A 16131-nucleotide genomic window follows, 5' to 3' on the forward strand; every position below is an offset into this window, starting at 1 on the left:
TTACCAAGTTATTTAACTTATTAATTATTGGTTGGCTATAAAGGGTAAATTAAGGGTGTGGGGAGTCTTAGCATTACTAGAAGAGGGTAATTAAGGGTGTGGGGAGTCCTAGCATTACTAGAAGAACAGTAAATGCAGTTTAGTGTTAAAATACCAAAAGCCAGCACAAATATCAAAGATCTGATGAACAGACACATTTTGAAGAGCACGAATCTAGTTGTAGTTAAAAAATAAACAGAAATCCAGATGCTGGGAACAAGCCATTTAGGGATATTTTAAAAAGCTAGCTTCACTTCATACACATTTCTCAAATGAGAGCGAGAAAGACAGAGAAAGAGAGAGAGAGAAAATATGGCTAATGAGAACAGTCTTTCCACGTTCCCCGGGAAGCAGCCCTGCTTAACATTTCTGTTCTGTGAATTTAAGAGAGTCAGCAGTGGTAAATTTGTTTTTAATATTCAAGCTTTCAAGCCTTGCAAGCTAGTTGGCCAATGGCCCTTTCTATTCCAATGTTTGTTGGTGCCTTATTTACACAAGCATTACATCCGGAGAGCCTTTGAATATAATTTCACGTGGATTAAGGGAAGAACATTTGCTTCTGCTAATCAGGACATCTGGTTATTTTTGTAACTCACAGACATCTGCATTAGGCAGTTTGACTTCCCCATTCCTCATAACAAGGTTAGAGCTTAAGAAGCCTCAAGGATCTCTAGTTGAATTCTATTATTTGCATTTTCTCACAGCCAGGTCTGTTTCAAAATTTCTTTTAAATAGCACAAATTGATCAGCACCTTCACAGGTATACATATGCTTTTATAGCTACCATTTTCTATGCATGGTTTTATAGCATACATCTTGTACTCCAGGATTTTATAGTAGTTCAAAGCTATCTACATCTTTTTAAGGAACAGAAAGCACATATTCCCAAAAAGCATGGACCAAAACATCCAATTAACCTTATGATACACATAATATGGGTATACTTCCAAATATCCAACCAGGCCACTTATGTAAGACTGGTGTCAGGACTTGTTCTGAATCTTATTATCACTGTGCTTTGGTTTGTCTCTTACTAGCTACTTAACCTGCATACCTGCTCCCCACATATAAAAAACAGTATTCTTCCCCTTCTATTCTTCAGGACAACCTTAATGACTTCTCCACTCTTTTAAATTTGTGCTCAAATTCTTCTTTAAACAGTTTCAGCTGAGGCTAAATTTCTCTCTCAGACTGCAGAATTGTGCCACACATACTTCAGGATTTCACATGCAACAGATGCCTTTTAGAGAAGAACTGAATCAATCAAGGCTTGGCTCTCACTTGTTTGTTGCCTTCATTTTGCTACATTCCTTTCACAAAAATTCATTTTCAACACTCTTCCCAGGGTTTTAAAGTACTAAAGTCTGAAATAATACACTTTCATTCTCCTCAAGATTCTTCCCTCCCCCGCCCACGAATCATACAAAGCTTTTACCGCTGCTTCTGTTTGCTGGAATAAGATGTTTTATTGAATTTTAACCCTATGTGTAAGGGCGGGGACGGGGGCGGGGATGGGGGAAGCACAAACTCAGCTTTTACAGGATCTGAACATAAGCCAACATCCAAAAAAGATGTCAGAAACATATTTCTAGTGCTAACAAGAGTTAGCAAGAGCGAACGGATCCAGGGAGAGTTTTTAAAAACTTTTTATTTATTAAAATTCTCTAGATACAGATTAACTTTCTTCGTACAATATTTATTACAGCTTCATCTGCATAGAAGCTCCAAGTGCTCTCACAAATGGGTTGTAAAATTGGCTAGTTTTGATGTAGACTTCATGTCCTTGAAGCATTATTTTCTAACTTTTTATATAACTACTTCCCTCAAAGGACCAATGTCGTCTCACTATAAAACCCCTTCCCCTCCCCTGCCATCCCTGGTCATCACCTACACTTATTATTTTGATTTTTATTTCAAAACCTCTAATTCTGAGCTTTCCTGTCAAGTAGACAAGATGACCTCCACTTCTTATCACACCCCTTCTGTAGAGCTTTCTCACTCCCAAACACCTAATTCAACCACACTGTCCTCATCTCACTGTACCGTTTTATGCTTTTCCTGCTTTTTCCTTCCTATTTTTCATTACAGGAAAGGGGAAAAGGAGATGCAAAACAAAGGTATGAAGCAGAAGTAGTTTGCCCAAAGTCAACATGACAGCATGGGGGAACAAACCCCAAATTTGTCCCACACTGTGTTAACTTTCTAGGCACAGTTCCTCCCCAAAATAGTGAATGAAAGCAGCTCACTTGTTTAAAGAAATGGCTACTCAAGTGATCTCACTGCAGTGTTAGATTGATGTGAATTCACAGCATATTGTCTACACCACAGTATGCAGAAGCAACCCATACCTTTATGTCTTAGACAATGTGAGCCAGGTGACCCTGCAGTCAAAGCGACTTGGTTTTCAATCCAGAACAGGTTCAAAGTACCTACAGAGTCACCATGGAGCAGTTCAGGTGACATCGCTCCACCTCCCAGATGTGCCTCACAGTAGTAATTTCTCCATAGAGGCAAGCCTCGGTGCTTTTTCCAGCTTCCAAAGCTACATTCATTACAGGAAGCACCATCCACCACTGGACTATGGGACAAATTTAGTTAACTTCCAATACATAGTGTGTTTACTTCCACACAGTGCTGTTCAAAAAACCTCATTGCTGATACAAAAAAGGTGCGAGTCTAAACATGTCCCAGCCTTCCACCACATCAAGCAAAAAAATTTTGTAATCTCCTAATAAAAGAATGGAAAATTACAGATTAGGCACCGCACATTATAACATGTGGCTAGCAAACATCATGGCCTTTTAACAGCTGCTGCCCAAGAAACAAATCCCTGGGTCCTCCTGATTTGGCTAGACCAAGCTTGAAAGTGGTAACACAGCAACCCTGACTGTATCCTTTCAATTTAAAAGCTCACTATTAGGTTCTGCTATTACAAAATAATTCCAACTCCAAAATGCCATTTTCTTGAACTAGAGCAAGGAGTTACAAAATGTTATTGCAAATCTTACTCTGCTGGGTAAGGAAGAGTTAGACCTGCTATGGAGACCATCAAATGGGGTAGGGGTAGTCAAGCAATCAAAGAAGGAAAGATAAAGGTGTATATAGCATCTCACTTCCAGATACCTTGGGGCTAGCAAACATTTTGTTCCTATAGGAAATTACACAGCTCTAGATCACTGCCTATTGAGATCCACTATTCGCAGCTTTTTGCTACAACATGAATGGCTTATTAAACCTACAACATATCTGTTTTAGTTAACTTCTTGGTGGAGAGGGGCCAGGAAAACAAAATGTACTTAAATGCTGAGGTTTTTTTCCAGGCTGAATGCCTTTCATCCAATAAGACATTCAAAGCAGTGACCCAGCAAATGGATTGAAAAAGCAATCTTCCGTCTCAGTGCCGCATTATCATTCCTATTCAGTATTCTCGGTGAGATATCTCAATCAGCTGGATGTGTGTGTAAGTGACAGCGCAGCCCATTGCTGGGTTAATTAAACATTTGACTTTAACACCCTCCCTGTCATTAAGCAAATAAAAACAGATAATTCAAACTGCACTTCATCCACGGGGTACACAACATACATGTCAAAATTAAGAGAGTCCAAGGCCCTCAGGGAGTTCTACTCGGGGAGGTAATCAGTTTAAATCTTATCTGGTTTATCAATTATTCTATTGATTAAAGCAGGGTGATTATACAAAACTCCCTCTTGCCACATGGGATACATGTCAGCAGAGCAGGACAACACAGGGAGGCTCAAAAACGATTTAAAGAAAATACAGACAGATGAATAACAGTCTATTAGTACATGCCAGCAATCCATAGATAGAAAGCCTGATTCTTCTTTTTAAACAAGTGAGTTAAAGTCCTTCCAAATTAGAGTGCCAATGTTGTTACCTCATCCGCTTTAAAATCAGATCTATAGGTTGAAAGGGCAACATTTCTTCATTTTAAGCAGATGATTTCTTGCCCAGTATTTGAAACATGTTTTATTGATACTGGTCTTGGAACGTAACAAAGACACCAAACACAAGAAATCCCAGACTTTTAAAAGGCATCATACTTACCTACCAAAGCCTCTCAAAGTAGATGAAAAGGGCATTCCCAGTACTTGAACTCTCCCACATACATACATGACAGCCATAAGTAAAATGTTGTATTTTAACAATTAAAAGTGCGACAGCTCATCTCAGACATAAAAAGATTCTGCTTTGGAGTTTTGAAGATTTTTTTGTTTTGTTTTGTAATGTCTCCTAAGTGAGACATCAGCAGCTGTGGGAGCTGCCACTGACACATTCTGATTTTCAACAAGCCCTCACACAAAATCCTGCCACAGTAGTCCTTACTGCAACTTCCCTCTTGCATACAGCTACAGTACACAAAGCAATTCCAGTTGCTTCTGATTTTTTGTTTCCAGGTGAAGAAAGGTTCAAAGCACTCTTCCAAGGTCTGTTTGTGTCTTGAGTTTGTGAGCACAGTCCTACCTCTACTATCTTCCAAGCAATATTTTGTTTCAAGTTTTATTGTCATGTCCTAAACTGGATCCTAAACTGGCCTGTACAACACCTTGCCTTACACATACAAACCAGGGACCTTTTAAAAATGAAACTGCAGTCAAAAAACCAATTTAAATTTATTTCTAAAAGTTCCCTCTAAGCAAACAATCAGCAGCAGAAGATCAGCTTTAAACCAGGGACTTCGTTTTTCTTCCCCCATAACATCTCCTAAAATCTGTTCTGTAATGGTCAGACTGGTAATGCAAACTATTTATTAGTCATCTCATCACATCTTAATTTTTTACCAGGACAGAGGGTATGAACCACAGTGGTCAAAACACCGACAAGCTGGAGAGCCCCAGTGCCCCACTGGCCCATGCTGCTGGAGTTGCAGTCAAAGAAATTCTGAGAAACAAGGACAGCTAAAAAGCAGGCCTGAGGTATGTTCTTGCCCTTCACCTTCAGAAAGGGATTATATGCCACTCCATACTGGCACTGCGTGTGCATCCAACCATACTTCAGCCTCTTCTTTGTAGATCTCTTTTCTTCTTTGGAAGCAAACTAGAAGCCTGCATTAACATGCTGTATTTTACTCTCACCACTAGAAATACTGAGGGTGCTATTTGTAATTGTATTCTTTTAAGAGGTTTGTTCTCTGCAGCTGTTTTCTGCTTGCAGTGTATTTTGTGTAATCAGCACATCATCATAAATACATTGGCTGTTCCCCCGAGGGAAGCTGTCACTGTTTAATTTACAGAACAACCTGGCCAATGTGAATTCTAACACTACAGCACTATGGCAAGAAGTTACCACATTCGGAAAAACAGGTTTCTATGAATTTTTATATCAAGAGCTGGTCCCAGGACAATTTAGGTTTCAGAAATAGATTGTTTTTAAAAGCACTTTATACACTGGATGGAATGGATTCTTTCCCACTTACAGCCTCTTAAGGCAGCGCCAAACTCACTCCCACATTATTTTAAAGGTGACAACCCCAATCCCAACATGACCATCTTCACTTCTGACTTCTACCAAAAGAAGGCACTGTATGTACGTGTCTTACCCTACACAACAATTTCTAATTTTTTTTTTTTTTTTTTAAACGAAGAACAACCCAAAACATCAATGTCTTAGTTTTCTTCATTTCAGTAAGGGAACATACCCTGTTGCAAGGTCAAATGTTATTACCTACATCAAAGGGTTGCTGCACAGTTTATTACTCTGAAGATGCGATAGAAGAGCAAGGCATATTCCTGAAAGAGTAAAAATGTATGCAGGTTTATTGGCTGAATGAAGAGTTGCTTCCTTTGTTTGCTGGATATATGGTTATATTTTGAGAGAATAAATCTGAAGGATTTTTGTAGAAGGTAGGCAAAAGGCGGATGGTTGATCTTACTACATACAGACACAATTTAGAAAATTCCACAATGGTACCAAAGTATTTTGGCAATCATTTCAGAACATGAATCCCAAATAAACATTTGGGCATGACCAGTGAGTTACTTGGATATTTCATTAGCAATGGCTACTAGAAGCAACCTACCTGACTACTTGGAACAGGAGCCAAGAAGGCTGACAACATGATTATTTTTTTTTTTTAACACACACATATACATACATAAAAAAAATGCTAAAGAGAAACAACTATGAATGTAAATACAATCAAAACCAATTTAATGGATAAATTTGTTTGGGAATTCTTTTCCAAAAGCAACACAAAACTATTTCATACTTTTTTTTTTTTAAATCTGCTTTCCATTTTGGGGGGCAGCAAGTTCTTAAACGAATTTCAATAAAACTGAAAATTCTCAAGTTCTGTGTATAGCAGCACTTTGCTCATTCTCAGTGGTAATTAGAAGCCCTGTTTAACATCACCAGACACAGGGCAAGTATACAAACATAATAAAAAAGAATCATGCACATCACAGAGTATTGTTTATGTATTTTGACAAGCATAGTTTAATTTTACTTAGTTTGCAGAGCATTCTAGTAAATTATTTTCTTCTATTTGAAAAGTAACAAAATCTAAGGAACAACCACTGAAGTAAAATAAATATTATCTTCTCTCTGATACGGTTTATGAAAATGATCTACCAAACATACAGAAATCTGAATAGAAATGGCTGAAATTTTATGGCAAACTGAGTCATCTGGTTGTCTATAGAAGAAAGAATACAGGAAAGAGAGCATGACTGTTTTTATGCACCACGTAAGTGGTAGCTAACAGAAAGCGAAAAAAATTAAAAGAAACCCAGACAACAGTGTAGCAAAGTAACTATCTCTTCAAACTATGAATTTTAAGATTATGAAGTTCATTTGTACTCTGAGTGTTTGGATTTGTCCCCCTGAAATCTGCATGTAGTCACATAAATACTTGATTTCAAAGAAGAAATATTTCATTTTGTTCCCTCTATACATGCGTTATAATAAAGTTATTCAGAACTACCTCTTCACGTTGTATTTCCTGAGTCACTGAATTCTAACATTGGCTTAAATGCTGGATGATAAATTACTTCATGACATCTCCAAATTTGTGGTAAAATTCTGTACTTTAATTTTTAAATTGAAATTATTAATGTGGTACTAGCTCTTTGCCAGTTCTGCAGAAATCGGTAAATTTGAGCTTGCCCAACTGGCTCCCTCCGAAGCACTGCACATGGAGCCATCAAATGCGAAATGATAACCGAGCCAAGGGATTTACAGCGGACTACACACAGAAACACCTATAACTGCTGTGAGGGGACTGCAGTGGGGTACGCTTAATGCTGCCTTCCTTCATATAAAGCAGGAAAGATGAAGATTCGACATTGGAAGAGCATGGAAAAGTCACTGAAATGTTAAAAAAACAAAAACCGAAACCCAAACCCACGCTAAATAAGGGGAAGCAGCAGTTTCGTTCCGGATCTGGAAAGGCCGCGGGCCCAGCGGGAGGCTGGGGGGCCCCCCCGCCCTGCAGTACCGGCCGGGGCCGTGAGGGCGCAGCACAGGACGCGGCACCGCCGAGCCCCCGCGCCGTCCTCGGACACGCGCGCGGGGGCGCGCGCGCGCACACGCACAGCCTGATTCTAATTCAATTAGTGCAGTCTGCAACTCCAGAAAAAAAAAAAAGAGTAATTCAATTAGTGCATTGTGCAGCTCTACAATACCTCCAAGCAGATGTTCGCAATCCTGAGGAACTGGAGCTAGCTTTAAAAATACCTGTATGCCTTCAGTGTGGCGCTGCATATGCCATTTGTCACTACGGCTTTATACACCTCTCTGACTTCTAACAAGGGAGGAGAGAAAACTCAGATGAGTTTTCTTTCCGCCAAACTAGTACCGGTGTGCTAAAGACCTTGCCCTCTCCTTATCAGGAAGGGCGCATTACATAGTAACAAGATCATTAATGCAGCGGCTGAAGGAGGGGAGGCCTTTTAGCTATAATGCAGTTTAAATTAATCACCATGCTGGGCATACTGGGGTGGCATTTCTCACTGACAGACACTGTCACACTCCTTGACACTCAGACTGAAGAACTAATAAAAACACGTGCAACTTCTGACAATCGATACAGGTGCAGAATAATGATGATTTCTAATTACTAAATCGCAGTGTATTACCAAAAAATTCCCAAGCCATATCCACTGATCCGCAGAGAAGGACTACTTTGCTGCCTGAAAGGAGACAAGCGTCTCTCATCGTTGCTATCACCTGAGAGCAGAGATCTTGCAGCCACAACCCAGGGGCTCTCAGAGTTTGGTGGGCTTCCCAGCATCACCACCTAACAGCACAAGGTTATGCCACCAGCCAGAGAAGGCCATTAGATTTAAAGGGGGATAAACCCTAAATATCTTTAACAAAGCTGTTCTGTAGTCACTTGGCATTTACTTTATTAAAAAAAATCCCCATCTAAGATAATCCTCTTGATCCTCCTACAGTGAAGCTCCCAAAAGTCTGAACAGCAGATGGGGGCTGAGTCAAGTGCAAAAATTACACAATTAATTTGGCTTCATTTCTGCTCCTTCTTGTATCCCCTCTCATGCCTTTATAACTGCTCTTGCCAGGTGATGAGGAGAAACAGGAGAAACTGCTGCTGAACACCTCCAACAAGAAACTTTGCTTAAAAAACGAGGTGTCACATTGTGGCAGTTCAATATTTCATAGCCAATACAAGGAATGTGCAACAACACTGCAACTTTAAATCTTTGCCTCCCGTGTCAGTCTCTCTCCTCTCATTGTAATGCCAAAGGGAACAGCAATCAGAGTGGAGATGTTCAACGTGATAGAGGTCAGGACACCAGTGGATCAACGTACCAGAAACACGACCTTGTTTATTTTTTTCCCCAGTATTATTGTTTACAGGGTGCTTTGCTCATGTACCTTGTGGTTCTTAGCTAAAAGATGAAATTACAGCCCAGGATGAAGCGCTCAGGCACACATCCAATTTGTGTTTCCATCTCAGAAAACAAAAAGCTTCTGAGGCCCTCGGGCTGCCATTCAAACTTGGAGAGGCTGACATTTTTAACAGCATGAACCAGAGACTGGCAGAGGGAATGATCTAATGCATTTCTGACTTGTCAATCAAAGATCTCACCTCTGCTGTCTTGTAAACAGTTGGGGGCCACCTAACTACATTCATAACCAGGGGAGAGCCTGCCGCCAGCTGGGGGGTGCTGGAGCCGCATGCTCTGGCTATTAGTCACCAAAATTATGATTCCGTTTTAGAGGCACACCATAAACAGCCCACAGGCGGATTTCACATGGCCACTGGGAGAGCGCGAGGGGGGAATACAAAGCAGGCTTGGTTGAGGGCGGCCACGTCTCCATGCTGATGGAGTCTATTGACTGGACGCCCCATCTCTCTCCCAATTAGAGACAGAACTACACACACCAGCAAACATTGGCTCCAAAGCCAGTTTCCTTCAAATGCATTTTTCTCACAAACATGTTTCTAAGCATGCACAGTTTGCCCACCCCGATGCTTTAGCTTTAACCTCCTGTATAGCCATAAATAACGTACTACTCACATTCACTCTGTATTTCCCAGCAATAAAATGTCAACTTTTAAAGCAAAAATGCATGAACAGGCTGAAGGAAGTTTACAGAGACAACTATTTCTAACAATTTACTGACAATGCTTCTTTAACAAATATTCCACTTCCTAACACAAAAATATAAACATTAGAAAAAAACAGATGTAAAAATCATTTGAGATATGAGTTCATCTCTTCCTCAAGGGTGCAACAGGCTTCCATCACTACAGACTGTTTACATCTCTCACCTTACTCCAAAAGTGATCTCAGTCCAAAGAAAGGAGCAGTGTACATCATGTCCATGCTGCACAACCTCATGGGCAACCCTGTTTACTTCAATTTGCCCAGCACAGTACACCCATGCTTTCATCAACCAGGACAGATTTCTGCCAAGACCAAGGAAGACACACCTTGCTTCTGCAAAACCAAGCAGAAGGTAGTCCTGTTCATCTGACAAACCCTGATATGCAGTTCTTTATGATCAAGACCTTCACTTCAGGTAAAGCAAAATGTGGATTTCTGGCATTCCAGAGACACTTCTGCATTCAACAAAATGCTGCTACCTCTGCCACAGAAGTTAATCCTCCACTTTGACTACTAAAGCCTGTTACAGAAACAGAATTTCAGCTCTGGCAAAAAAAAGCTGACAAGACAACTCTTTATTTTTTCACCTGTGCCTATGCTCCAGACAGAAAAGTAAAAGTCTGACTCTTGTCTCAAACAGTTTACAATCTAAAATGGAGCTGATATTTGTGATGGGTGTCAATTAGGTAAAAAGGAAGAGCTGAACTGTCCTCTGTGACTACCCTGATATATAACCTTTGTCAAGAGTTTTAAATTGATCCTTAAGTCTCCTCATTTATACAATAGCTTACAGAAATAAGTTCAAGGAAATACTATGGTCTTCTACAGATCTGGAAGGATTAATACAATCATTTCCTTGGCATACTTGATGGGTGTAATTGTAAATTAGAATTTTCAAAGAACTGCGACTATCAAAAGCAACGGAGTCTTGTGAGCATACATGGAAAATATTTTAAAAGGGAAAGTAATGATCTTCAAATGAAAAATGTCATTGAAAGACACCTGTTGGCACATCTGGAAACTTCCAAAGCACAGATTTCTCTGAAAAAGAATATACTCTGCATAAATTTTTTATCATTATTAAGAGAATCTACATACAACCTAGTTTTCAGTTGCTTTGCAGAATAACAGTACAGTAAAATTTCACATCCAAGACACTGAAAATGGAATGTCTGGCCTTTTGCTCTTGTTAAAATACCCTCTTTGACCCCTTCCCACAGTGTCTTACAGGAGTTCATGTTCCAATTTGCTGCCATCTTCCACTATGATCTCTATGAAATTCAGTTACACAATAAAATATCAGTTGCAAAGCCCTTTGAGATAAAAGATGTTAAAAAGAACTGTTTCTTATTCTCCCATTCATGGGTTTAGCCTTTCCCACTGTGGGAGAATTGCCAAACAGATCTAAGGAACCAGAAGATCCTGTTTTCACACAAGTGTCTCCAATAATAAAAACACACAAAGAAGAAAAATGAAGTTATCTGACATATTAACAGAATCATCTGTAAATCGACTATCTGCCAATGTTTCCCAAGAGAAGTCAGCAGGGCTTTAACTGAGCTACTCAAAAAGAGTCTCTTTCCACATTTCTGTCTGAGCATCTGAAGGTAAGCATGTAAATAACTAGACAAATTCAGCAGTGACTAAGTAGCCTTCCAGATGGCATCTTCTCTTTTGCCACAAGCAAAGAACATTGATATGCTTCTCCAGTTACTTCAAGCTTGCTACGGAAAAAAGAAAATAACTTAATATGAGAAAATTTGCTGGGCTACAAGCAATGCTTTCCAAAAGATTCAATACCAAAAAAAGCATTAAAGAACGATGAAATATTGCAACATCACAGCTTCAAGCAGGCTCCAAACCACTCCCATGTAGACTTCTGCACTGGAAAATGCAGAAGCCATGCCTCAGAGGGGAGTTTTCTTCAAACCATGCAAGTTAATGGGGATCAAAGCCCATTGAAAAAAAATGGACTGAAATATGGATGACTCATTGCTGCAGAAGCTGTTGCTGGCAATTTAGTTTCTTTCAATTGGCACTAACTGTGCTCCTCAACATAGCAGTTGGAGTGCTGTGAAGAGTATCAGTATACCATTTTAGATGGCAAGTGGGGCAGACTTCCTCAGTTCCCACAGTCACTAAGTACACATGGAAATGTCTCTCAAAATCTGCAAGAATGCAAATGTCAAAGCCCTACTACTCTCCCAAGAAGGCAGCACACAGTGAACGGTTGTGCAGCTGACTCATTTGACCCCAAATATCAATGCGCTGCATTAGCAGGAAAGTTATTATTCATATCTATCATTAGCAAGAATATCTTGAGCTCAAAGAGGCTAATTTCCATTCCCCTTCATAATATATGCTTATTTCAAGTAATCAAAAATAATTCAAAGTAGAAAGAAAGGAGTCCCAATTTGAGTTTATAAAAATACTGCTAAGGTTCTCCAAAACCTGAGCTTAAAGAGATCTGAGATTTATTCAGCAGCAGAAAGCCCAAAAATGAGGCCCATCCAATTTAGTCAAATTATGCAAATCAGGATTAAAAGTAGGAGTCTAAACTCTGCCTGTTGTCTCCAGAGTCCTCTTAAACTAATAAAAAGTCATCTTTCCCCTCCCCCATGAAAAGCTCCACTAAAAGCTTGCTTCAGCAAAGGAGGCCTGGCAGGACACCTTTCAGAGTCCATCAGTGCTACTGCTGGGTCAGCAAAAAGAGTTGCAGCAAAATGATGCAAGATACTTAAACCTCCCCAGAGACTGAGAGGATTATTTCCACAGTACTCTCCTAGCCCTGTGAGCAAGAAGTCAAATTCAAAATAATCTTTGCAGGCTGGTCTTTAGAGGCAGATAATGAACTTTCACCAAAATGACTGAAAATTTCAGGAAGATTCTAGCTTATTTATTATGTCTAGTTTTGCAAGATGCTGATGAATAAAACTCTCTGCCACAGGTTAAGTCAGCAGTAGCATAACCCAGCAGCATAAACCTCAAAGTAAGTGTTCATGCTACCATGAGCTCCAATAAGCACTCTCTCTACAGAGATACTCCTGAGGTCCCTCGGTCACTGCAGTTCACACATCTCAGAGACAGAGTATCCAACATTAACATAACATCTCTGCTGCCCAGTCTCTGCTGTTTATATCCACGTCATCGTAAAATGCTCGCAATGATCCTAAGGGCCTTGTCTAGGTTTCTATAAGCTCACCCAATAGCTGTCTCGCTCTCTACCCACAGGAGAGTGTCTGCATTTTGTAAGATTCACTGGTCAAAGTGTCTGAACGAACCTCTTTGGCAGAAAGCTGTCTCATGACAGAGAAAAGCTTGAATCTAACAAATTCAGAGACCAAATAAAAAAAACAGGTTTCCTTTATTTGCCTTTTGATTGACAGCTTACTTGTACAATAATTTTCTGTAGTCGAAATGTCCAGACTACCACTAACAAACCTGAGGTAAACAAATGCTGGTATCAATTATCACTATGGCAATGAACCCACCCCCTCAGTCCTCTAAGTGGCATACAGAAAATTTAGATAGGGGAATCACTGCATGAATAACCAGACTGGAAACTGTGTGATAGATACTGTTTGCCAAATACAATTAAGTGGTATATTTTTGACACAATTGAAAGTCAATGGAAGAGATGATGGTACCAAGCCAATTTAGACAAAATAATTATATTATATTGAAGTAATGGAAACGCCCCAGCACTGAGCTTCCCTGAATCTACACAAGATGGGTTTAAATACCAGAGATCTGAATGACACAGGAGAGGCATACAGTATGAAGCAGAACAAATGGAGATAAAGCAAGCAAGTAAAGAAGGAGATGCACACGTACACAGATGGAGAGAAAAGAAGGAGTGTGGAGAGACAGAAAGTACCTGGAAAGCTGGGAGTGCGCCAGTCCCTGGGTTATACAGGCATCGCAGCGAGGGCATGCTGTCCGCCAGGCTGGAGCAGCCCAGCCACAGAGATCTGGGCATAGAGCACTGCAGAGAAAGGACAACTATGAGATGGGACTGTATGAGACAGGATGGCACAGATTACAGGAACTTTCAAGGTTTAGCCAAATGGCATCAACACAACTGCACCTGGCCTTAAAGACCGAGACATCTTTAAGAGAACACAAACTGCTGATGAGTCTTTTCCTTGAGAGAAGCTTTATAGATGTCATAGTAAGTATCAAGAAAAAGGCACTATGGATCAAGAAAGTAAATTTTTGATCAATTTTCTACACCAATGTGTGAGTTTTTCCAGTACAAAAAGTTTCTTTCCAATTAATCAGACCTCTTCTCCATGCACAGCTACGCTCCAGGCACAACACAAAGCAAGCAATTTTGCAAGGGAAGCAGAAAAGGAAATGACAACTTTAAGTGTAATACTGGCAGGGAAAGAAAAGGTTTGTGTTTTGTCTGTGAAGGGGATAAAAGGAAAAACCCGCAATCCAAGGTTAATAGGAACTTGGTGATACTTTATAGGAGTTTCATGTTTCTGCTTGCCTTGTTATTCGTTAAATAAAATACAATTATTATAATAAATTGATTCTGTTCCTCCAAACACAAATACAAACAAGGAGCCAAAGCAGCCAATCAAGGAAAATACTAGCCATTTTGATGGTTAAAGCCATTACCCCCTGAAATATAGAGAGTTGCTTGTTCATTTTACACCACTACTATTAAATTTAGGGATGCATTATGATAGCAATTGCTTTTACCAGCCTCAGAGTTTTTGATGCCATAAACACTGCTGCATTTGTCTAATTACTGGCAAGGCAGGAAAAAACAAGTATATTTTAAATTGGCAGATAGCTATGAAAACTGTAGGATGTGATAGAGTCGATGCTAGAGATTTCAAACCCTCATACTCTTCTTTTTTGCAATCCTCCCCCCCCCCCCCCCCTTTTTTTTTAAAGGGGGGTTGGGAGGAAATCTGAGTGGAAAGGGCAGCTGGAATGGGTATGAAATGACAGCTGCCTTTTGAGCCACCGTTTCTTGCTGCTCTTGAGGGCTAGAAAACCTTGCACAATCTTGCACTAAATTAGTACGTAAGAGCAACATAACCCATCCTTGAAAGAGCAGAAAGGTGATCACCAACATCCATAATCTGGTACTGTGCAGACAGCCAGAGAGATTAACCCTGTCTATCACCATGTTCTTTGCTGTACTTTGTTGCAATTTACACTGCTGTTCCAGAAATAGTATTAAAAGACTGCTGGGGAACATAACCTATACAAATGTGCTTATTAGAAGTTTATGATACCTAAAAATAAATTCCTCGCTTCATTTTTGTTTTAAAAAAACCTCTTCACTTTACAAAGTTACTGAAACTCGAGAACTTCCATACTTCATAGTTATTACACATCACATGAATTTGTAGATAATGCCCCTCCTGAAGACAAAAAAATTACAGCCATAGTATTAAAATCTGAGCCATACTTCCTTGTCTGCCATCCTAACCTCCCCCCCAAAAAAATACTTCCACATACAAAAAATTTCCAAATGCCAGCATCTTTTCTTTGTAATGTAATATGTAATTGCAGCTATTAAAAGCTGTTGTGACAATCAGCCTTAAAAAAAACAGATAAAGTGGACATCTATGGTTAAGCATTTCACCAATTTAATAATACATTTAAAGTTGTTTATTACTCTCCAAGAATGTCACAGTAAGACAGGAGATACTACAACGTGGTACCTCTGATGATGCAGACCAAATGCAATAGGTAAGCATCAGCTGCTCACCATTCCCCATCCTAGGATTCATAACAAACACAAAATAAATATGGGGTGCTTTTTTTTTTCTTTTTTTGCATACAGACTTATCAAAGTCTTGCCCCAGTCATTTCTTCCCTCTTCTCAAACTTTCCTATATTCTGTGCTGGTTCAAGTTTTCGTGCTGTGATAATGAACTCAAAGAGCTGACTGCCATTAAAATTGATTGACAAGATAAAATAAGTTACTTGAAGTATTTATATTGACTGAAGCACGGAAAGGTATAGAGGCATGCAGACCACTCTGTCAGTGGAAAGGCAAGTTTATGTTGCCTCAAAGTTTATGGGAGATTATGGTTCAAGTCAGTCACTACAAGCTGCAGGTAGGGTACTCCATTGTGCCAGGGCACTTACAAGATAATGAAATGTCTTCTTCTAAAATTGCCACAATAACAAAGGAAAACATTGGAGGTCTATTCTGCAGAACGCTCTACCTACAGAGGACATCATTACTCACACATGCACTCCTGCTGCTTACTATTATTCCAGAATTAGGAAGTATGTGGTAAATAATTACCAACACCTTAGATGACTTCTGAATCTGCCCCAGTATATAGTAAAATTTATATTACTGGCACAGTTCTGTTATCTATCTTAAAAAATAAGTGTGAAGTTGCACACAGTGTGGGAGAAAATGTCATTCCTGTACTTGCCTTTCACCTATTGAAGGAAGCAGAGACGCTAAATTACTGTTGGTGACTGAAAGAGGCTTATTCACAAGCATGAACAAAAGGCCCC

At 39.7% G+C, this 16131-nt stretch overlaps 1 protein-coding gene across 7 annotated transcripts in view; it reads right to left on the reverse strand.

Annotated features, from left to right (window-relative positions):
• Nucleotides 1–16131, reverse strand: part of BTRC (beta-transducin repeat containing E3 ubiquitin protein ligase) — a 118676-nt gene that overhangs the window by 75728 nt on the left and 26817 nt on the right. For 5 of the 7 annotated variants that reach the window (XM_074831137.1, XM_074831139.1, XM_074831136.1 and 2 more), the window contains one exon: nt 13508–13615. The exons of the other annotated variants lie outside the window; for them this stretch is intronic. In XM_074831137.1, coding sequence (XP_074687238.1) covers nt 13508–13615 — 108 coding nt within the window. The remainder of the gene's footprint in view (nt 1–13507; nt 13616–16131) is intronic. 7 annotated transcript variants of the gene reach the window in all.

The sequence above is a fragment of the Strix aluco genome, chromosome 7 (assembly GCF_031877795.1).
Source record: "Strix aluco isolate bStrAlu1 chromosome 7, bStrAlu1.hap1, whole genome shotgun sequence".
NCBI classification, from domain to species: domain Eukaryota; kingdom Metazoa; phylum Chordata; class Aves; order Strigiformes; family Strigidae; genus Strix; species Strix aluco.